Raw genomic sequence first — 23,308 nt, forward strand, 5'->3', positions numbered from 1 at the left:
GGGCTTTTAAAAGTCTTTAAATTGCTTTAATTCTCTTTAAAACTACTTCAGATTACTCAAAATAATGTAAACATTTTAAAAATTTTATAAAAGTTACCAAAATCTTGAAAAAACTTCCAAAAACCTATTTAAACTGCTGCTTTGCATGTAAAAAAGCAAAGCAGCTTGACAGAAACATTGGGGGCGTGTCCAGTGAAACTGAGACCTCAAGGGGCGTGTCTCACTTACACTGCACGCTCCTGGGTCCGCGCTGGCTGCACTCCTGGGCGGCGTGACGTCATACGCTGCCCGGGATTCTTGTTTCAGTTTCTGGAAGTGCAGGCGTCCCTGGAGCTGATTGGCAGGAGCGCGGGGTAAGTGCAAATACGGGGCTTGCACGCGCTGCAAGCCCCGTTCTGGAATTTCTGGCCCTTGCTTTTTTTCAGTGTAAGTTCTGAGGACTTACCCTCACGGATTTCATGAACGAAATCCACGAAGTTCACTGCGCAAGCGCTGCCTGTGCAGTCGCACGCGCTCGAGGTCTGGAAATGCCGGCGTTCCCCGCATGCGCTGTTCCTGCTGAACGCCGGCATTTCCAACGGCCAGAAGCGTGAGTACACCGAGCGCACTCACGCTTCTGGCCTGGAATTTCTGGCCCTATCACTTTTTTTTGATGGTATTACCACATTTTCAAATCTCCTTCCGAACAGAAGTGACACAAAAACAACCGGACATTGCAAAGTGCCCACAGATTGTAAAAGAAAAAGACCATGGGCGCAAAATTCGGATCCTTAGCGCCTGTTTTTTTCAGAGCTACTAGCGCCGTTTTGGTTCCAATGCTGTCCGCGGCGCACGCGCACAATTATGGGGCAAATCGCGCCAGCTGCCATATTGATGAGGGCGTTAACGCGCGCGCAGTGAACATCCACTGGAAGTACGCAGAGCCGGCAGATCACGACGTCTATCAGCGTACAACGCTGATTTGACGCCAGCGGTGCCATTTCGGAGCGCAACGCTCCAGCTAACGCCCTCTCTTAACCTTGCACAGCTGAACAAATGCTCAGCAGCAGGAAGGGCCCGCCACCAGCACTATTTAAAGGGATCATCACAGGTTAATTGCTGATTTATTTCTACCGGCTGTTGCTACGATTCTACAAGTGCTTGGTTCTTTCTATAGTTGCTTAAAGTTGCTAAAGTCTACAGGCAGTGGTGTGGCAGGTGCTGAAGGACCTTTTCCTGTCTTCAAAGCTTTTGCACAAACCACTTGCTGGCAGACGTGGAGAATGAACCGAGGGCACGCAGAGCAGGACAAGCTGCTGGAAGAGGAAGAAGGAAGAGGGGGAGAAGGGCTCTCAGAAGGAGGCCATATGCACCCAGGGTGTTTAGGGAGAAATTCTCCGAGCTGAACCTCAGCGCGGAACAATGTGTGAGACGTCTGTGCTTCAGTAAGGACGTTCTCACTGAAATCTGCCACCTGCTATAGCCACAACTGCACCTCGGAGCAGAGCAAGGACCGCGTTGCCAGTGGCTGCAAAAGTGGTGATGAACTTTTATGCGTCGGGCTCCTTCCAGGCGGGAGCTGGAGATATTTACAACATCTCACAGTTTGCCATCCACTGTTGCATAAGGGAGGTCACTGAGACTTTCTATTCCAAGAGAGCTGGCTACATTTCATTCTCTCTTGCCAGAGAGAAGCAGGTGGAGCGAGCACGCGGCTTCGCTAGGATTGCAGGCTTCCCCAGGGTGCAGGGTGCCATTGACTGCACGCACATCGCTTTGTGGCCGCCGCATGTCAGCTCTGCCATACACCGGAACCGAAAGGGATTCCACTCCCTCAACGTCCAGCTAGCATGCGATCCTAGGCAGCGAATAATGCAGGTCGATGCCCGCTATACTGGCAGCAGTCATAATGCCTTCATTCTGCGGCAGTCCGCTGTGCCAGCTGCAATTCAGCCACCACCCAGGGCGGCGCCTCAGCAATTCTAGTAATCTGTTGGAGGACAGTGTGCTGGACTACCGTGACACCCTGCAAGCCCCTTTGAACAAGGCTACGGACCAAGTGCTGGAAAATGGGATTAGAATAGATAGGGCTTGATGGCCGGTGCAGACACAATGGGCTGAAGGGCCTCTTTCTGTGCTGTATAACTCTATGACTTTATGACTGTAATCCACAGCCATGATGGCAGCAGTCTGAGCTTGCATGACAGCAGTCTACATTTCCACTGCAGCACTCCGACGTTGGGTGGCTGCTGCTTGTGCTGCAATGGAAGCTAAGACATCGGCCATCAGACGCTGCATCATGGTTGGGTCCACAAGTGTTGGCCACCACTTCCATGCCGGAAAGGGTGGGCTCCAAGCTCTGCGCAAAGCCCTGTGCCATGCTCCTTTGACATTGAACGCTGGATTTCTGGCAAGCATCCCAATGCACCAAGCATTTCATTGTGCAAACCCATCAGCGTTCTTCTGTGGCCTGCCCCATCGTAGTCCTCATCTGAGTCCTCTGCAGCAGAACTCGTGCGCGACCTCGCCCTCCGGCAAGCTGGCACCTGTGCTATCCTTGCCCCCCTGCCCTGGCTGCAGCCCACTCGTGCCCAGTATCTCACCAGGTGCAGATCCCGCCTCTATGCTATCCTCTAAATTACGCGCAGTGTCAGTATCTGAGCTGGTGGCTGCGAGTGTGAAATCTAGTGACGATCAATGATCCCTGTAATTTTTCTTGGCTGCGCGGCCCATTCAAATTTCCGCACACGTGCGATTTTCCATTGTGAAGCCGGCAAGCAGCCGGTGCGGGACCTCCAGAGCGCTGCAACGCGGCTGCGCAGCTTAACGGGAACATTGGCGACGATGTGTCTTCATCATTACTGTCCTCTTGGTCTTCCTCCACTGCCTGGCCAGGTTGCACTTCTTGAGTATCTGAAAGGAAAAGGGCACAAGTGTAAGGTTGTGGTGAGGGGAGAGGGGAAAGTACGAAGTGCATGCTTACACCATCCGCAGCTTGTAAGTCAGAAGAGATTATGGGATGAGGGGGAACTGGGATGTGAGAAGGAGGATCAGGTATGGGGATCCCGTCCTCTTCAATGGATTCAGTCCCGCCGCTGGCCACAGCCTCAGCAATGGCCCTTCCACTAATGGTCAGCACCATTTCCTCCAAGTGGGGTTAGAACATGCAGGCGCACCTTTCCCCCTCTGGTTAGTTCCTGCTGTCTCCATTTGTGCAGCACCTTCTCCTACAAGAGAGAGGGAAGTGTGTCAGTGAGTATTGTGCAATATGTTTGGGTGATGTGGCTGTCATGGTGAATAGCTGGCAATGTGTGCTAGGTTTGCAACAGTGCTAAGTGTGTGAGGGGGAGGTGAAGCTTATGAATGTTCAGTATGAGTCCTGATTGATAGAGATTGTTGGTAGGTGAGTGATTGGGGTATGGTGCATTGAGCAGTGGCTGAGGCTAGTGGTGCAGTTGGTAGGAGATGGTATTTGAAGACGCATTCACTGACCTTGACCACTCATGTGAGGTCATTAAACTTCTGGCACTGCATCCAGGTCATCAGGGCTAAACTCCTGGCATTCTGCTCCCACTTCCTTTTGACCATGTGTCTGAAGGGCCTCCTGCCCCACTGCGATATAGGACATCTCTCCTCCTTTCCACCTCCTCCACCAAGGCCTCCAGTGCGGCATCCGAAAACCTTGGTGCATGCCCTCTCCCATGGTCAGCTATTGTTCTTTGTTGCAGAGCACTATTCCGAATGATGTCAGCACTTCCAGTAGCCACAATGCACCTTCCCTTTATGAGGTGCAGGCTAGCTTTAAGCAGTGCAGGCTAGCTTTAGGTAGTGCTAGCAAGTAACGATATTGGGCTCCCTGCTGATGCGTGCAGCCAATGAACAGTGTGGTTAGTGATGGCTGCATGCAGAAAACATGATAATGAGCAGGCAGCATGAAGACAGCATGCTGCCTGCATGGGCACGAGGTAATTGCGCATTGTGGTCCTCGCGCCTGTTTTCAGGGGCTATCCATATTAGCCCCCACCACTAGGGTCCACACTATCTGTCACTGCAGAAGGGTATTCACTTTCTATTAAAAAAGGGCTAATAACTGTCCCTGAAATTATGCCATGGGATAGTAGTGTACTAATGCAGAACATATTTCTCTGAAATGATTCCTCTGTTATTTCAGCAGAAGCCCTCACTCAAACAGCTACTAATTAAAATCGCGGCTGGGGTGATATTTCTATGGGCGATTTTACAAAGCACAATTCCATTAGCAAGAACCAATCATGAGAAACCTGCAAAAAAAGCCCCTTTCACAAGCACCTAAATTGCCACTCAACTGGTATAAGTGATGCAAACAACAGCAATCCTGCTGTGGAGCACGCAATGATTGTGCGTGAAGCCGCTGTGAAAATGTAGATACTTGAGGTTTATCAGAAGGCCACGCATGAGTGGAGCAACCAACGACAAACCTAAGCTCGGGATTCAGAGTGACATTTCTGAGTGACAGGGAGGGGCAGTCGGACAAAGCTACTTTTTGAACTTTGCAACAATTCCACCAAACGATTCCACCAATGAGTTATTGACGTGTTATTGCAGTAATCTATTTACTGATGGTCCCAATACACAGTGATATTATTTCCATGTACGCCATTTCTTGGAAAATACTGGCCCTGAAAGTCCAAAGGGGTTCCACCAAGTCTCCTCATTGATTTGCATGGGATGGAACTTCTTCTGGCCTCTCACAAGACAAATGATGGGCAGAGGGGCATGGCCAGGATTCCCTAAGCCAGGAGTTCCCACTCCTGATCCACAGTTGGGACCTGGAGTTGTAGTGGAGGCCTAAGTGAGTGGAGGAGTAGGGGTCTCCATAAGAGTGCACGCGGGCCCCACCTGGTGGGTCCTGCCTATAAGAGGGTTGTTTACCACCAACAGCCCAGTGAATTGGACTGCCTGCCAGGAAGCCTGCACACAATATCGGACAGTGTGGAGATGTCCACCTTCTACTTATGTGGGGTCAACGTGCATAGCATTGAATTAATGCAGTCAATCACGGAGCATGTGGTCACCTCTATACCCACAGCAGTGGGCCTCTCAGTTACGCAGCCTGTGGTGGCAGCTCTGACAGCTTTGATGGAAGCTCAGATTACTGTAGTTCAGACTCTGGGCTCCGCTCTCTCTTTCAGCTCGCTAAGCGTGAAAGAAAGCATGACTGGGGGCTTCCAAACCGTTACACCACCCCTACACTCTGCTCTTGCTTAGAGCAGTGGGAGTGCTGAGCCGCAGCTCCATGTAAGTGGCAGTGTCGCCATGGGAGAGGCGCATGCCATCCTCTCTCAGGACGACAGCGTACTCTGCTCCCCTGCCAGTCCCCTCAACCAGTGCCCGTGTTGGTGCTAGAAAGCAGCAGGGCCACACTACTCCAGCCGTAGCCGCGATGCTACAATCTGCAGCCGGGCGCTCTCTGGTCAGAGGTCCGAAGTCACCCACTAGGGCCATCTCAAATATCCTCAGTGGATGAACAGCAGCCTTTCGCGTCTATGGGTAGCTAGGAGTTGAAAATCTCCCCTTTCTGTGTGTCTGGGGTATCGCAGCCGCTTTGCACGGAGCTTGGCAGCTCTTTCCGGTGCTGCCTACAGCTGCACTGCAACAGGTGGAACAGGTGGTTTGGCTTTCACTGAGCTACAGAAACCATGCTAAACCACTTTACAAATACACGCTTTTTAAAAATTAGTTCCAGGATGTGGGCGTCGCTGGCAAGGCCAGCATTTATTGCCCATCCCTAATTGCCCGAGGTGGTGGTGGTGAGCTGCCTTCTTGAACCGCTGCAGTCCGTGTGGTGAAGGTACTCCCACAGTGCTGTCAGGGAGGGAGTTCTAGGATTTTGACCCAGCGATGATGATCGGCGATATATTTCCAAGTCAGGATAGTGTGTGACTTGGAGGGGAACTTGGAGGTGATGGTGTTCCCATGCGCCTACTGCCCTTGTCCTTCTAGGTGGTAGAGGTTGCGGGTTTGGGAGGTGCTGCCGAAGAAGCCTTGGTGAGTTGCTGCAGTGCATCTTGTAGATGGTACACACTGCAGCCACGGTACGCCGGTCGTGGAGGGAGTGAATGTTGAAGGTGATGGATGGGGTTCCAATCAAGCGGGCTGCTTTGTCCTGAATGATGTCGAGCTTCTTGAGTGTTGTTGGAACTGCACTCATCCAGGCAAGTGGAGAGTATTCCATCACACTCCTTACTTGTGCCTTGTAGATGGTGGAAAGGCTTTGGGGAGTCAGGAGGTAAGACACTTGCTGCAGAATACCTAGCCTCTGACCTGCTCTTGTTGCCACAGTATTTATGTGGCTGGTCCAGCTAAGGTTCTGGTCAATGGTGACCCCCGGGATGTTGATGGTGGGGGATTTGGTGATGGTAATGCTGTTGAATATCAAAGGGAGGTGGTTAGACTCTCGCTTGTTGGACTTAGTCATTGCCTGGCACTTGTGTGGCACGAATGTTACTTGCCACTTATCAGCCCAGCTGAATGTTGCCCAGGTCTTGCTGCATGCGGGCGTGGACTGCTCCATTTTCTGAGGAGTTGCGAATGGCGCTGAACACTCTGCAATCATCAGCAAACATCCCCAGTTCTGACCTTATGATGGAGGGAAGGTCATTGATGAAGCAGTTGAAGATGTTTCGGGGTAGGACACTGCCCTGAGGAATTCCTGCAGCGATGTCCTGGGGCTGAGGTGATTGACCTCTAACGACCTCAGGATGAGGCCGATATGGATCATCCATTCGGCACTTCTGGCTGAAGATCATTGCAAATGCTTCAGCTTTGTCTTTTGCACTCGTGCTAGGCTCTGCCATCATTGAGGATGTTCATGGAGGCTCCTCCTCCCGTTAGTTGTTTAATTGTCCACCACCATTCAGGACTGGATATGGTAGGACTGCAGAGCTTTGATCTGATCCGTCGATTGTGGGATCGCTTAGCCCTGTCTATAGCATGCTGCCTCCACTGTTTAGCATGCATGTAGTCCTGTGTTGCAGCTTCCCCAGGTTGGTATCGCATTTTTAGGTAAGCCTGGTGCTGCTCCTGGCATGCTCTTCTACACTCCTCATTGAACCAGGGTTGATCCCCTGGCTTGCTGGTAATGGTAGAGTGAGGGATATGCCAAGCCATGAGGTTACAGATTGTAGTGGAATACAATTCTGCTGCTGATGGCCCACAGCACCTCATTGATGCCCAGTTTTGAGCTGCTGGATCTGTTCTGAATCTATCCCATTTAGCACGGTGGTAGTGCCACATAACACGATGGAGGGTGTCTTCAGTGTGAAGACGGGACTTCGTCTCCACAAGGGCTATGTGGTGGTCACTGCTACCAATACTGTCATGGACAGATGCATCTGCGACAGGTAGATTGGTGATGACGAGGTTAAGAAAGGTTTTCCCTCGTGTTGGTTCTCTCACCACCTGCCGCAGGCCCAGTCTGGCAGCTATGTCCTTCAGGACTGACCGAGCTGACTGAGTCCTGAAGGACATAGCTGCCAGGCTGGGCCTGTGGCGGGTGGTGAGAGAATCTGACTCTGGGTAGCACATAAAGTAATCACTTACAGCAAGATTTTTGAGTTGCACATGCTAATTTCTAATTTTTCAAAAAAAAACAGAAACATATCTAAACACCACATCATAAATTCCTCCAAATGCATCCATCCACTGTGTCTGGCTTTCTATTTTAATTAAGAGCATGTTTTTTTTTCCTTGCAGAACTTCCAAGCTTAATTTTTGTGGTTTATAGTTTCTACGGTCTCTGTTGTGTAGCGGCAGTGCTAGTAACCAAGGGTCCTTGAGTATATCATTTAATTGTAGTGTAATTAGTGGTATTGATTTGCTTTAATTTAAATTAATTAAAGGGTAAGTCATGGCAGGACAGCTCGGCCCCATGGCATGCTCCTCCTGCGCTATGTGGGAAATCAGGGACACTTCCTGTGTCCCTGAAGACCATGTGTGCAGGAAGTGTATCCAGCTGCAGCTACTGGCAGACCGCATTGCGGCGCTGGAGCTGTGAATGGATACATACTGGAGCATTCGCGATGCTGCGGACGTCGTGGATAGCACGTTTAGGGAGTTGGTCACACCGCAGGTAAAGGCTGCACAGGCAGGAAGGGAATGGGTGACCACCAGGCAGAGTAGTAGGCGCAGGCAGGTAGTGCAGGGGTCCCCTGTGACCACCCCCTCTCAAACAGATATACCACTTTGGATATTGTTGGGGGAGATGGCTTATCGGGGGAAGGCAGCAGTAGCCAACTTCCTGGCACCATGGATGGTTCTGCTGCACAGGATGGGAGGAAAAAGAGCGTGAGAGCTATCGTGATAGGGGATTCTATTGTAAGGGGAACAGATAGGCGTTTCTGCGGTCGCAAACGAGACACCAGGATGCTATGTTGCCTCCCTGGTGCAAGGGTCAAGGATGTCTCGAAGCGGCTGCAGGGCATTCTGGAGGGGGAGTGTGAACAGCCAGTTGTCATGGTGCATATAGGTACCAACGATATAGGTAAAAAATGGGATGAGGTCCTAAAAGCTGAATATAGGGAGTTAGGAGGTAAATTAAAAAATAGGACCTCAACGGTAGTAATCTCAGGATTGCTACCAGTGCCACGTACTAGTCAGAGTAGAAATAGAAGGATATTTCAGATGAATACATGGCTAGAGGAATGGTGCAAAGGGGAAGGATTCAAATTCCTGGGACATTGAGACCGGTTCTGGGGGAGATGGGACCAGTACAAACTGGACGGTTTGCACCTGGGCAGGACCGGGACTGATGTCCTAGGGGGAGTGTTTGCTAGTGCTGTTGGGGAGGGTTTAAACTAAAATGGCAGGGGGTTGGGAACCTGTGCAGGGAGACAGAGGAAAGGGAAGCAAGGATAGGAACAAAAGACAGGAAGGAGAAAAGCAAAAGTGGAAGGCAGAGAAATCAAGGGTGTAAATCAAACAGGGCCACAGTAAATAATAATTCTAAAAGGACTAAGAGTGTTAAAAAACAAGCCTGAAGGCTTTGTGTCTTAATGCGAGGAGCATTCATAATAAGGTGGATGAATTAGCTGCGCAAATAGATGTAAACAGATATGATATAATTGGGATTACGAAGACATGGCTCCAGGGTGACCAAGGCTGGGAATTCAACATCCAGGGGTATTCAATATTCAGGAAGGACAGGGAAAAAGGAAAAGGAGGTGGGGTAGCATTGCTGGTTAAAGTGAAGATTAACACAGTAGTAAGGAAGGATATTAGCTCTGACAATGTGGAATCTGTATAGGTAGAGCTGAGAAATACCAAGGGGCAGAAAACGTTAGTGGGAGTTGTATACAGACCCCCAAACAGTAATGCTGAGGTTGGGGATGGCATTAAATGGGAAATTAGAGACGTGTGCAATAAGGGCACAGCAGTTATCATGGGTGACATTAATCTACATATAGATTGGGCTAATCAAATAAGCAACAATACTGTGGAGGAGGAATTCCTAGAGTGTATACGGGATGGTTTCCTGGACCAATATGTCGAGGAACCAACTAGAAATCAGGCCATCTTAGACTTGGTATTATGTAATGAGAAAGGATTAATTAGCAATCTTGTGCTTGGGGAGGAGCGATCATAATATGATAGAATTCTTCATTAAGCTGGAGAGTGAAGTAGTTGACTCAGAGACTAGGGTACTGAATTTAAATAAAGGAAACTACGATGGTATGAGGCGCGAGTTGGCTCAGATGAATTGGGGAACATTACTTAAAGGGCTGACAGTGGATGGGCAATGGCAAACTTTTAAACATCGCATGGATGAACTACAGAATTTGTTCATCCCTGTTTGGCATAAAAATAAAACAAAAAAGGTGACTCAACCGTGGTTAACAAGGGAAATTAGGGATAGCACAAGATCCAAGGAGAGGGCATATAAATTGGCTAGAAAAAGCAGCAAACCTGAGGATTGGGAGCAGTTTAGGATTCAGCAAAGGAGGACAAAGGAATTAATTAAGAGGGGGAAAATAGAATGAGAGTAAGCTTGCAGGGAACATAAAAACTGACTGTAAAAGCTTTTATAGATATGTGAAGAGAAAAAGATTGGTGAAGTCAAGCGTAGGTCCCTTGCAGTCAGAATCAGCGGAATTTATAGAGTCATAGAGTCATAGAGTTATACAGCACGGATAGAGGCCCTTCGGCCCATCGTGTCCGCGCCGGCCATCAAGCCCTGTCTAATCTAATCCCATATTCCAGCATTTGGTCCGTAGCCTTGTATGCTGTGGCATTTCAAGTGCTCATCCAAATGCTTCTTAAATGTTGTGAGAGTTCCTGCCTCCACAACCCTTTCAGGCAGTGAGTTCCAGACTCCAACCACCCTCTGGGTGAAAAAGTTCTTTCTCAAATCCCCTCTAAACCTCCCGCCCTCAAGCGTAGGTCCCTTGCAGTCAGAATCAGGGCAATTTATAATGGAGAACAAAGAAATGGCAGACCAATTAAATACATACTTTGGTTCTGTCTTCACAAAGGAGGACACAAATAACCTCCCAGAGATGTCGGGGAACATAGGGTCTAATGAGACGAAGGAACTGAATGAAATCCGTGTTTGTAGGGAAATGGTGTTAGGGAAATTGATGGGATTGAAGGCCGATAAATCCCCAAGGCCTGATAATCTACATCCGAGGGTACTTAAGGAAGTGGCCCTAGAAATAGTAGATGCATTGCCGGTCATCTTCCAAAATTCTATAGACTCGGGCACAGTTCCCATGGATTGGAGGGTAGCTAATGTAACCCCACTATTTAAAAAAGGTGGTAGAGAGAAAACGGGGAATTATAGACCGGTAAGCCTGACATCAATAGTGGGGAAAATGCTACAGTCCATTATAAAAGATGTAATAGCAGAGCACTTGGAAAACAGTGACAGGATAGTACAAAGTCAACATGGATTTACAAAAGGTAAATCGTGCTTGACTAATCTACTGGAATTTTTTGAGGATGTAACTGGTAGAATAGATAAGGGAGAACCAGTGGAATGGTGTATTTGGACTTTCAGAAGGCTTTCGATAAGGTCCCGCATAAGAGATTAGCGTGCAAAGTTAAAGCACATGGGACTGGGGGTAAGGTACTGACTTGGATAGAGAACTGGTTGGCAGACAGGAAGCAAAGAGTTAGAATAAACGGGTCTTTTTCCGAGTGGCAGGCAGTGACTAGTGGGGTACTGCAGGGATCGGTCCTAGGAACCCAGCTATTCACAATATATATTAATGATCTAGATGAGGGAACTAGATGTAATGTCTCCAAGTTTGCAGACGACACAAAGCTGGGTGGGCGTGTGTGCTGTGAGGAGGATGCCGAGAAACTCCAGCATGATTTGGACAGGTTGGGTGATTGGGCAGATGCATGGCAGACGCAGTATAATGTGGATAAATGCGAGGTTATCCACTTTGGTGGCAAAAACAGGAAGGCAGATTATTATCTGAACGGCAATAGATTGGGAGAAGGGGACGTGCAACAAGACCTGGGTGTCCTTGTGCACCAGTCGCTGAAGGTAAGCATGCAGGTGCAGCAGGCGGTTAAGAAGGCAAATGGTATGTTGGCCTTCATAGCGAGAGGATTCAAGTACAGGAGCAAGGATGTCTTGCTGCAGTTGTACAGGGCCTTGGTGAGACCACATCTTGAGTATTGTGTGCAGTTTTGGTCGCCTTATCTGAGGAAGGATGTTCTTGCCATGGAGGGAGTGCAGCGAAGATTCACCAGGCTGATACCTGGGATGCCAGGAATGACGTATGAAGAGAGATTGGGTCGATTAGGCTTATATTCACTAGAGTTTGGAAGAATGAGAGGGGATCTTATTGAAACTTATAAAATTCTAACAGGACTAGAGAGACTAGATGCAGGAAGTGCCCAATGGCGGGGAGTCCAGAACCAGGGGTCACAGTCTAAGAATAAGGGGTAAGTCATTTAGGACAGAGATGAGGAGGAATTTCTTCACCCAGAGAGTGGTGAACCTGTGGAATTCTCTACAACTGTTCATTAAATTCATTAAATATATTCAAGAAGGAGTTAGATATATTTCTTAGGGCTAAAGGGATTAAGGGATATGGGGAGAAGGCAGGGACAGGGTACTGAATTTGGATGATCAGCCATGATCTCATTAAATGGCGGAGCAGGCTCGAGGGGCCGAATGGCCTACTCCTGCTCCTATCTTCTATGTTTCTATGTTTCTATGAATACAAGATCATGACTCTAAGCTCTAGAATTCCCTCACTAAACCTCTCCCCCTCTCTCTCCTCTTTTAAGACACTCCTTAAAACCGACCTCTTTGACCAAGCTTTTGGTCTCCTGCCCTAATACCTCCTTATGCGGCTCGGGGTCAGATTTTTGTTTGATAATCGCTCCTGTGAAGCACCTTGGGATGTTTCACTACGTTAAAGGTGCTGTATAAATGACTTGTTGAAGTAAGTCCAAATAAAAAAGCAGCTTTGTTTCAGCAGATGAAAGGGCTAAATGTTGTTGAATCTAATTCGATATGCATGAGGCACGGAAGTCATGCGGTAACAACAAAAAATAGCACTTCCTAATCTACACTGCCAGACGTATGTGCACACGCTTATCTCACACTAACTGTTACTCCAGAAAAAAGCACTTTTTGATCATCGCAGTTCAACTAAGATGTTGAAAACAAGCTTTCCTCTTTGGATTGTTCTGCTATGTAAGTACAGTATATATCTTCTTTAACAACTAATTTTTAAAATGATTTTATCAGCATCAACGTAAATGGTCAGCATTAGAACCAGAGACAGAAAGCCTGACATGAATGTGGTTAGGTTGGGGGGCAGGATTATAGAGTTAACCTTTTTTTTTGGAAAGTTCTGCATTTCGCCATGATTGCAGGGGCAACAAGCATCATGATAAAAACTAAAAATTGTTGGCAGAGAGATAAGGAATTAAAAAAAGGGAAATGCATTATTTCCAAATATTTTGGATGTGTTTTAAATTATGACAATACGATAAGAAATACACAGGGACTGTGGTAAAGCTACACAGAAAAGCACAGGAACTCTGAGAATTTAACTATGATCTGGGAAGTAGGAGAGCATTTTGGTGACAGTGACCATAATTCGGTGAGATTTAAGGTAGTCATGGAAAAGGACAAAGATGGACCGGAAATAAAGGTTCTAAATTGGGGGAAGGCCAATTTTAATATGATAAGGCAGGATCTGGCCAAAGTGGACTGGGATCAGCTACTTGTAGGAAAATCCACATCAGAGCAATGGGAGTCATTCAGAAAGGAATTAGAGAGAGTACAGTGCCAACATGTTCCCGTAAAGGTCAAGGGTGGGACCAACAAGCCCAGGGAACCCTGGATGTCAAGGGATATACAAGAATGGATTAGGGAAAAAAGGGAGGCTTTTGGCAGATACAAAGGACTAAAAACAGTGGAAGCCCGAGAGGAGTATAGAAAGTGCAGGGGGGTACTTAAAAAAGAAATTAGGAGAGCGAAGAGGGGGCATGAAAAAACACTGGCGGGCAAAATAAAGGAAAATCCCAAGGTGTTTTATAAGTATATTAAGGGCAAGAGGATAACCAGGGAAAGAGTAGGACACATTAGGGACCAAAGTAGCAATCTGTGTGTAGAGCCGCAAGATGTAGGTGAGGTTTTAAATGAATATTTTGCATCTGTGTTCACTATGGAGAAGGGTGATGTAGGCATAGAAATCAGGCAGGGGGATTGTGATATACTTGACCAAATTAGCATTGAGAGGGAGCAGGTACTAGCGGTTTTTAGCGGGCTTAAAAGTAGATAAATCCCCAGGCCCTGACGGGATGTATCCCAGGCTGCTGTGTGAGGCAAGGAAGGAGATTGCAGGGGCTCTGACACAAATTTTCAGAACCTCTCTGGCCACAGGGGAGGTGCCAGAGGACTGGAGAACAGCTAACATAGTACCATTGTTCAAGAAGAGCAGTAGGGATAAACCAGGGAATTACAGGCCGGTGAGCCTAACATCAGTGGTAGGGAAATTATTGGAAAAAATTCTGAGGGACAGAATTAGTCTCCACTTGGAGATGCAGGGATTAAGCAGGGGTAGTCAGCATGGCTTTGTCAGGGGGAGATCATATCTGACCAATTTGATTGAATTTTTTGAGGGGGTGACTAGGTGTGTGGATGAGCGTAATGCATTTGATGTAGTCTACATGGACTTCAGTAAGGCTTTTGGCACATTGGATCCAAAATTGGCTTAGTGGCAGGAGGCAGAGGGTGATCGTCGAAGGTTGGTTTTGTGACTGGAAGCCTGTGTCCAGTGGTATACCGCAGGGATCGGTGCTGGGTCCTTTGCTGTTTGTAGTGTACATTAATGATTTAGATATGAATGTAGGAGGTATGATCAGTAAGTTTGCAGATTACATGAAAATTGGTGGAGTGGTAAATAGCGAGGAGGGAAGCCTCAGGCTACAAAATGATATAGACGGGATGGTTAGATGGGCAGAACAGTGGCAAATGGAATTTAACCCTGAAAAGTGTGAGATGATGCATTTTGGGAGGACAAACAAGGCAAGGGAATACACAATGAATGGTAGGATCCTAGGAAGGACAGAGGATCAGAGGGACCTTGGTGTGCATGTACATAGATCCCTGAAGGCAGCAGGACAGGTAGATAAGGTGGTTAAAAAGGCATATGGGATACTTGCCTTCATTAGCCAAGGCATAGAATATAACAGCAGGGAGGTTATGATGGAGCTGTACAAAATGTTAGTTAGGCCACAGCTGGAATACGGTGTGCAGTTCTGGTCGCCACACTTTATAGGAGGGATGTGATTGCATTGGAGAGGGTACAGAGGAGATTCACCAGGATGTTACCTGGGCTGGAGCGCTTCAGCTATGAAGAGAGACTGGACAGGCTGGGATTGTTTTCCTTAGAGCAGAGAAGGCTGAGGGGGGACCTGATTGAGGTGTACAAAATTATGAGGGGCATAGATAGGGTAGATAGAAAGGAACTTTTCCCCTTAGTAGAGGGGTCAATAACCAGGGGGCATAGTTTCAAGGTAAGGGGCAGGAGGTTTAGAGGGGATTTGAGGAAAAACTTTTGCACCCAGAGGGTGGTTGGAATCTGGAACTCACTGCCTGAAAGGGTGGTAGAGGCAGGAACCCTCACAACATTCAAGAAGCATTTAGATGAGCACTTGAAACGCCATCGCATATAAGGCTACGGACCAAGTGCTGAAAAATGGGATTAGAATAGACAGGGCTAGATGGCCGGCGCAGACACGATGGGCCGAAGGGCCTCTTTCTGTGCTGTAAAACGCTATGACTCTATGACTATGACTCTAAGTTTGTGCCAATAACGGACGGTCTACTACAAAGCGATTTAAAACTTACAATATATATCCTTTCAGATTGATCACTGTAGTGTGTGTTTAATACACTGTGTAAATTTGAAGCTCCAATATCTAAACTTCACTGTGTTTTCATTGTTTCAGTTCAAGCTGTTAAGACGTCACAGCAAGGTAAGGAGGTGTTTAACGTTAATCCTTAAATATTCTGAGCTCTTACTATAAGATTGTACTGGAGAATAATATAACAAGCATGTGATAAATACTATGCAATAGAAAGCATTATATGGTTTCTGTAAATTAAAGAAAGGGAAAATGCATTGTTCCCAAATATTTTGGATGTGTTTTAAATTATGACAATACAATAAGAAAGTCACAGGGGATATGGCAAAGCTACACAGAAAAGCACAGCAACTCTGAGAATTTAACTATGGTCTGGGAAGTAAAATTTCAAAATTTGCAGATGACACCAAATTGGGGGTTATAGTTAATACAGAGGAGGGCTGAGACAAAATACAGGATGACATTAATAAGCTTGCAGAATCTGCGCTCCTCCAAATCTGGCCTCTTGAGCATCCCCGATTTTCATCGCTCCACCATTGGTGGCCGTTTCCTTCAGCTGCCGAGGCCCTAAGAATAGAAAGTTACAGCACAGAAGGAGGCCATTTCGGCCCATCGTGTCCGCGCCGGCCAACAAAGAGCCATCCAGCCTAATCCCACTTCCCAGCTCTTGGTCCGTAGCCCTGCAGGTTACAGCATCCCAATTGCACATCCAAGTACTTTTTAAATGTGGTTAGGGTTTCAGCCTCTACCACCCTTTCAGGCAGTGAGTTCCAGTCCCCCACAACCCTCTGGGTGAAGAAATTTCCCCTCAAATCCCCTCTAAACCTTCCCCCAGTTACTTTAAATCTGTGCCCCCTGGTTTTTGATCCCTCTGCTAAGGGAAATAGTTCCTTTCTATCCACTTTATCTATGCCCCTCATCATTTTATAAACCTCAATAATGTCTCCCCTCAGCCTCCTTTGTTCCAAGGAAAACAAACCCAGTCTATCCAGTCTTTCCTCATAGCTAAGATTCTCTATTCCCGGCAACATCCTTGTAAATCTCCTCAGTACCCTCTCTAGTGCAGTCACATCTTTCCTGTAATGTGGTGACCAGAACTGTACGCAGTACTCTAGCTGAGGCCTAACTAGTGTTTTATACAGTTGAAGCATAACCCCCCTGCTCTTGTATTCTATGCCACGGCTAATAAAGGCAAGCATTCCGTATGCCTTCTTAACCACCTTATCTACTCGGCCTAAAATAAAAACAGAAAATGCTGGAGATACTCAGCAGGTCAGGCAGCATCTGTGAAGAGAGGAACAGAGTTAACATTTCAGGTCCATGACCTTTTGTCAGAACTTGGCCTGCTACCTTCAAGGATCTGTGGACATGCACTCCAAGGTTCCTTTGTTCCTCTACACTACTCGGTGTCCTACCATTTAATGTGCATTCCCTTTCCTTGTTAGCCCTCCGCAAATGCATTACCTCACACTTCTCTGGATTGAATTCCATTTGCCACTGTTCTGCCCACCTGACCAATTTATTGATATCTTCCTGCAGTCTACAGCTTCCTTGTTCAGTATCAACCACACAGCCGATTTTAGTATCATCTGCAAACTTCTTAATCATACCCCCTATATTCAAGTCAAGATTGTTGATATATACCACAAAAAGCAAGGGGCCTAGTACTGAGCCCTGCGGAACCCCACTGGAAACAGCCTTCCAGTCACAAAAACACCCATCAACCATTACCCTCTGCTTCCTGTCTCCGAGCCAGTTTTGAATCCAACTTGACACTTTGCCCTGGATCCAATGGACTTTTAACTTCGTGACCGGTCTGCCATGTGGAACCTTATCAAAAGCCTTGCTAAAGTCCATATACACTACATCAAATGCACTACCCTCATCTACCCTCCTTGTTACCTCCTCAAAAAATTAAATCAAGTTTGTCAGACACGACCTTCCCTTAACAAATCCATGCTGACTATCCTTGATTAATCCGTATCTTTCTAAATGAAGATTTATCCTGACCTTCAGAATTCTTTCCAATAATTTTCCCACCACCGAGGTTAGGCTGACTGGCCTGTAATTACTCGGTCTATCCTTTTCTCCCTTTTTAAACAAGGGTACCACATTAGCAGTCCTCCAGTCCTCCGGCACCACACCTGAAGCCAGAGAGGATTGAAAAATGATGGTCAGTGCCTCTGCTATTTCCTCTTTTGCTTCGCTTAACAGCCTGGGATACATTTCATCCGGGCCTGGGGATTTATCCACTTTTAAAGCTGCTAAACCCCTTAATACTTTCTCTCTCACTATGTTTATTTCATCTAATATTTCACACTCCCCCCCCCCCCCCCACACCTGATAGCAATGTCTGCTTTGCCCCTCTCCTTTGTGAAAACAGATGCAAAGTATTCATTAAGAACCCTACCGACGTCTCCCGCCTCCACACACAGATTACCCTCATAGTCTCTAATAGGCCCTACTCTTTAGTTATCCTCTTACTCTTAATATATTTATAAAACATCTTTGGGTTTTCCTTAATTTTACTTGCCAAGAATTTTTCATACTCTCACTTTGCTTTCCTAATATCCTTTTTAATTGCACCCCTGCACTTTCTGTACTCCTCAAAAGATTCTGCAGTATTTAGCCCTCGGTATTTGTCATACGCCTCCCTTTTTTTCTTTATCCTACCCTACATGTCTCTAGACATCCAGGGGGGCTCTAGATTTGTTAGTCCTACCTTTTTTCTTTAAGGGCACATGTTTTGTCTGAACCCTCTGGATCTCCTCCTTGAATGCCTCCCATTGCTCTGACACTGATTTACCTTCAAGTAGCTGTTTCCAGTCCACTATGGCTAAATCCCCTCTGAGCTTAGCGAAATTTGCTTTTCCCCAATTTAAATTTTTTATTCCTGGTCTATCCTTGTCCTTTTCCATAACTACCTTAAATCTAACAGAATTATGGTCACTAGCACCAAAATGCCCCTCCAGTGATACGCCTTCTACCTGCCCAGCTTCATTCCCTAAAGCTAAGTCCAGAACCGTCCCCTCCCTTGTTGGGCTTGCTACATACTGGCTAAAAAAGTTCTGGATGCATTTTAGGAATTCCGCACCTTCTATACCCTTCACACTAATTTTATCCCAGTTGAAATCCCCTACTATTACTGCCCTATAGTTTTTGCACTTCTCAGAAATTTGTCTACATATTTGTTCTTCTATCTCCCTCTCACTGTTTGGGGGTCTGTTGTACACTCCCAGTGTGATCGCCCCTTTTTTGTTTTTCAATTTGACCCATATGCCCTCGTTTGATGATCCCTCCAACATATCATCCCTCCTCACAGCTGTAATAGTTTCTTTAATCAATACCGCGACCCCCCCTCCCCCTTTTTACCTCCCTCTCTATCCCGTCTGAAAATCCTGTAACCAGGAATGTTGAGCTGCCATACCTGCCCGTCGTTCAGCTCTGGAATTCCCTCCCTAAACCTCTCTTTCCTCCTTTAAGGCGCTCCTTATGTGGCTCGGTGTCAAAGTTTGTTTGATAACGCTCCTGCGAATCGCCTTGGGATGTTTTACTTCATTAAAGGTGTTATATAAATGCATGTTGTTGTTATGTAATTGGCAAATGAACTTCAATATAGATAAGTGCAAGGTAATACATTTTGGTAGGGAGAATAAGGAGGCCACATACTCCTTGAAAAATAAGTGTAAATGGGTTAGAGGAACAGAGGGATCTGGGGGTACAGATAAGCAGATCATTAAAAGTAGCAACGCCAGTTAATAAGGCCATAAAAAAGCAAACAAAGCCCTGGGGTTCATTTCTAGAGGGATAGAATTGAAAAGCGGTGAAGTTATGTTAAACTTGTATAGAACCTTGGTTAGACCATATTTGAACATTTCTGGACTGCGTATTATAAAAAGGATATAGAAGCACTGGAGAAGGTGCAAAAAAGATTTACTAGAATGATACCAGAACTGAGAGCTTATAACTATCAGGAAAGATTGAACAGTCTGGGACTTTTTTCTCTAGAAAAGAGAAGACTGAGGGGTGACTTTTGGTGATGCTAAATTTATGCTCTCGATTTACCAACTCACTGATAAGTGATTTACTTCATCAAGGCCTCCGGTCCTTTTGAACATCTCTATCAGGTTAACTCTTGTGTTTCTTTGCTCTAAGAAAAAGAGCCCTAGTTTCTCTAGCCTCTCCTCATAACGAAAGCCCATCTCTTGGTAAACAAGCACCGGTAGAACATATCAATGTTCTAATGGGTCACTTTTGTTCCATAGATATTGCTGTTTTCTACTTAGATCTGAAAAATATTTTAAATTATTTATGCTCTGAGGCGTGATCTGATAGAGGTCTTCAAGGCTATGAAGAACTGTGGAGGAGGAGGAGATGGAATTCTTGCTGGGGAAGAGTGGAAGGTGTGCTTCTCCCTTCTTCCAGTGAGAATCCTCACTCTCCGTCCCCTTGTTCCCCATTCGCCCACTGATGGAAATAATCTTTCACTCTTTACCCTCAGTACAGTCCCCAGGTTTCACTCGCCCCTTTACTGACTGCTCCGCTCTCGGTGCCGCTCCCACTCACCACGTTGCTGCTGCTCCTGGCTCTGCAGAAAATCCCCCACACCCCCATGCCATTCCCCAGTTACCCTCTCTCCACCAACCTGCACCCCCCCCCCCAACTTCTCCCTGGGCAGCAGAGGTGACATCAGCAAGACAGAGGCTTCTCTACGGTGGTGGAAGGTGATGCCACGGAAGCAAGAGGGAAAGCACTGCTGCGGCGGGGAATCTAAAGCTGGCAGCAGCTCCCGGGTGATGCACACCCCATTCCAGGAGACTCCCAGGCAATCGGGGAGGGTTGGCAACCCTTGCGGTGACTCATGCTTCCTAGCAACCAAACAATTGGAGGACTGGTTTTTCAGCGGCCGATACAGAAAGTAACTTGCGTCGGTCACTGCTCACAATCTTGGTGTCATATCTGACCCTGAAATGAGCTTCTGACTACATATCTGCCGCATATTCCACCTCCGTAATATCACCCGTCTCCGCCCTTGCCTCAGCTCATCTGCTGCTGAAACCCTCATCCTTGCCTTTGTTACCTCTAGACTTGACTATTCCAACGCACTCCTGGCCGAACTCCCACATTCCACCCTACGTAAACTGGAAGTCATCCAAAACTCAGCTGCCCGTGTCCTAATTCGCACCAAGTCCCATTCACCCATCACCCCTGTGCTCGCTGACCTACATTGGCTCCCGGTTAAGCAATGCCTCGATTTCAAAATTCTCATCCTTGTTTTCAAATCCTTCCATGGCCTCGCCCCTCCCTATCTCTGTAATCTCCTTCAGCCCCACAATCCCTCTCCCCTCTCTCTCCCCACCCCCCCGCCCCCGAGATATCTGTGTTCCTCTAGTTCTGCCCTCTTGAGGATCCCTGCTTATAATCACTCCACCATTGGTGGCCGTGCCTTCTGTTGCCTAGGCCATAAGCTTGGGAATTCCCTGCCTAAACCTCTCCGCCTCTCTACCTCTCTTTCCTTCTTTAAGACGCTCCTTAAAAACGACCTCTTTGACCAAACTTTTGGTCATCTGCCCTAATTTCTACTTATGTGGCTCGGTGTCAAATTTTTTGCCTTTTAATACTGCTGTGAAATGCCTTGGGACGTTTTACTACATTAAAGGTGCTATATAAATACAAGTTGTTGTTGTCAGCCTAAGTCCTTACGTCTATAGGACCTGTGTGAATGGGAGTAGGAAAATCACGAGTGCCTCACAGCTTCCTACCCGATGAATGCAGTACTTGATACTTCTTCTCAGTGGGCAGTGTAATTTCTCCCACAGACAGTGGTTAACTGTGAGCTTACATTAAATCTGTCCATTAACTGTATCTGAATCTGCAATATTCATGGTCACGTATGTAAGATCTTAATGATCTCTGAGTTCTTGGACAAGACACCAATAGGCAGCAGCAAGTATGTTTGAGCAATAGATCAAGATTCATTAAGCATACAGCGTAATATACTGAATATTAGGCGATAGTTTTAACGAGTAGCTCACAGCCCTCGGTCTCTGGAACCTCTCGGACACAGATGATGTCATCTTAAGTCTGTTCCTTTGTCCTCGCAGTACGTCAGTGTGAAGTTGTTCTTTTGGGTATCAAGGTTTTAACCCTTTTCTTATCAAAAGTTGGTTTGGCCAGTGTCCATATATGGTCTTTAACAAAATCACTTTTTATAATTGGTTCTAATGGTCAAAATACCATTGTCACTCAGACTAAGGTAGCATCCTGCCTTTCCAGTATTTTTCCACCAACTTTGCCATGTTGAGTGTTATCTTGTTTATAGTTTTTCACCCCATTGGAATTTACTTTATCTCTTTCATTTGTAGCTTCCCTGGTACAAGGCCTTTATACCAAGGGCCCATATCAGCGCTGTTTCACTAGTCTTGAGGTATCCAAACTATCTCACTTTAATCTACCAGATAAATACTTTGGCCTAGAAATTGGGTTCTGGCGTAGCCAGGGCTTTAGCGCCGGAAGTTAGTGCCGGCGCTAAGTCCCCCTGCGCGCGCCAAAAATTCAGTAGTGCCGCGCCCAAACGGCTGCCGGCGCTACTGAAGGGTCTTTGCGGCGGTACATCGGCGCTAACTGCCGTTTCGCGCCGCAATTCCGGCGCTGCGGCACCCGATGCGGTGCGGCAGGCTGGGGACGTGCAGGCCTCCTCCTCCTGTTAAGGAGGAGCTGCCTGCACCCGGCCGCGGCCCGCGCAAATCAGCTTAAAAATGAGCCCGGCACCTCGGACAAGTGCCGGGCTTGCATCTGTTCCGGGGGGGGGGGGGGGGAGAAGTCCGGGGAGGGAGCTGCGGGCAGGCGGCCGGCGGGAAAGTGGCCGGCCGCCGCGGGGCCTTTAATGCGCCGGCGCAAACTGGAGTAAGGCACCTCTGACAGAACGTTGCTTGCAGCTGCCACGGGCGAGGCGGCCGCAACTCAATTTCGGAGTTCGGGCGGGTTACCACGGCAACCGGGACGCTGCGCACACCGATGACGTCATCGGTGCCGGCGCAGCGCTACCGGTGCAACGCCGATTTAGGGCCCCAGGGAATTTTTAAACTGGCCATAACTCTGGCGCTAGTCCCTCTAGCGCCTCAAAAACGGCGCTAAGGCAACTGAATTTCTAGGCCTTTATCTCCATGATCTCTCTCATTTTATGTCTTTATACTAATTATTTTTTAAATATCGTTGCAATTAGTTTTATTAAGCGAATTCTAATTTCTACTTAGCATCATAATATGTTATTTAATGATTTAACCTTCACTCGCAGTCTGTGGTTGTTTGTTATCAAAACTTAGTCAAAACTGCTTTTGACTGTCCTCGCAGCTACATCTTGAACAAGTCTTAGCTTTTTAGTTACCCAGGAGTAATTATGGGTAATATTATTTGGTCAATGGCTACACTTGAAGTTATACATATATGAGTCTCGTCTACTAAATATCTTTAAATATCAGCCTTTTGTACACATATTAATCCTGTGATGCACTAATCTTATCTGTTAGAAATTGGCATTAAAGTTCATCCTAGTTTGTGTTGGGAATAAGAGTTGCATTGTGTCGTGTTTCGGATTCTTGGCTCAAGTGCGGCATTCTTACCTCACAACAAGAAATTTAAAATAAATATTTGCCATCCATAAGAAAGTTTCACTGTTACGTCTTGATTCCATCAGAAGCAATTATAGCCTTTATTACTCCTCAAATTTCTAAATAAACTATCACAATTCGAGTTAGTAAGACTACAGCGACCTCAGTACAATAGTTAGTGAGTTAAAGTTTAATGTTAAAAGGTATATGTTACTGAATGTTTATATTTTTAACAATATGGTTTGGTTACTACAGCAATGTCCCAGTCTTCTGCACAGAATTTCTGTAAAATATATAAGTATAAATAAACACTAATACTGAACTCTAACTTTGCTTTCTGTGCA

General features: G+C 46.7%; 1 protein-coding gene across 1 annotated transcript in view; it reads left to right on the forward strand.

The window, feature by feature from the left end:
• The first annotated feature begins 262 nt into the window (after positions 1–262).
• Positions 263–23,308, forward strand: part of LOC147102930 (platelet endothelial cell adhesion molecule-like) — a 42,537-nt gene continuing 19,491 nt past the window's right edge. The window contains exons 1-3 of the mRNA XM_085963877.1: positions 263–353; positions 12,453–12,670; positions 15,439–15,465. Coding sequence (XP_085820003.1) covers positions 12,631–12,670; positions 15,439–15,465 — 67 coding nt within the window. The 5' untranslated portion in view covers positions 263–353; positions 12,453–12,630. The remainder of the gene's footprint in view (positions 354–12,452; positions 12,671–15,438; positions 15,466–23,308) is intronic.

The sequence above is a fragment of the Somniosus microcephalus genome, chromosome 21 (genome assembly GCF_052327205.1).
Source record: "Somniosus microcephalus isolate GS21.2 chromosome 21, FLI_Smic_1.0, whole genome shotgun sequence".
NCBI lineage: Eukaryota > Metazoa > Chordata > Chondrichthyes > Squaliformes > Somniosidae > Somniosus > Somniosus microcephalus.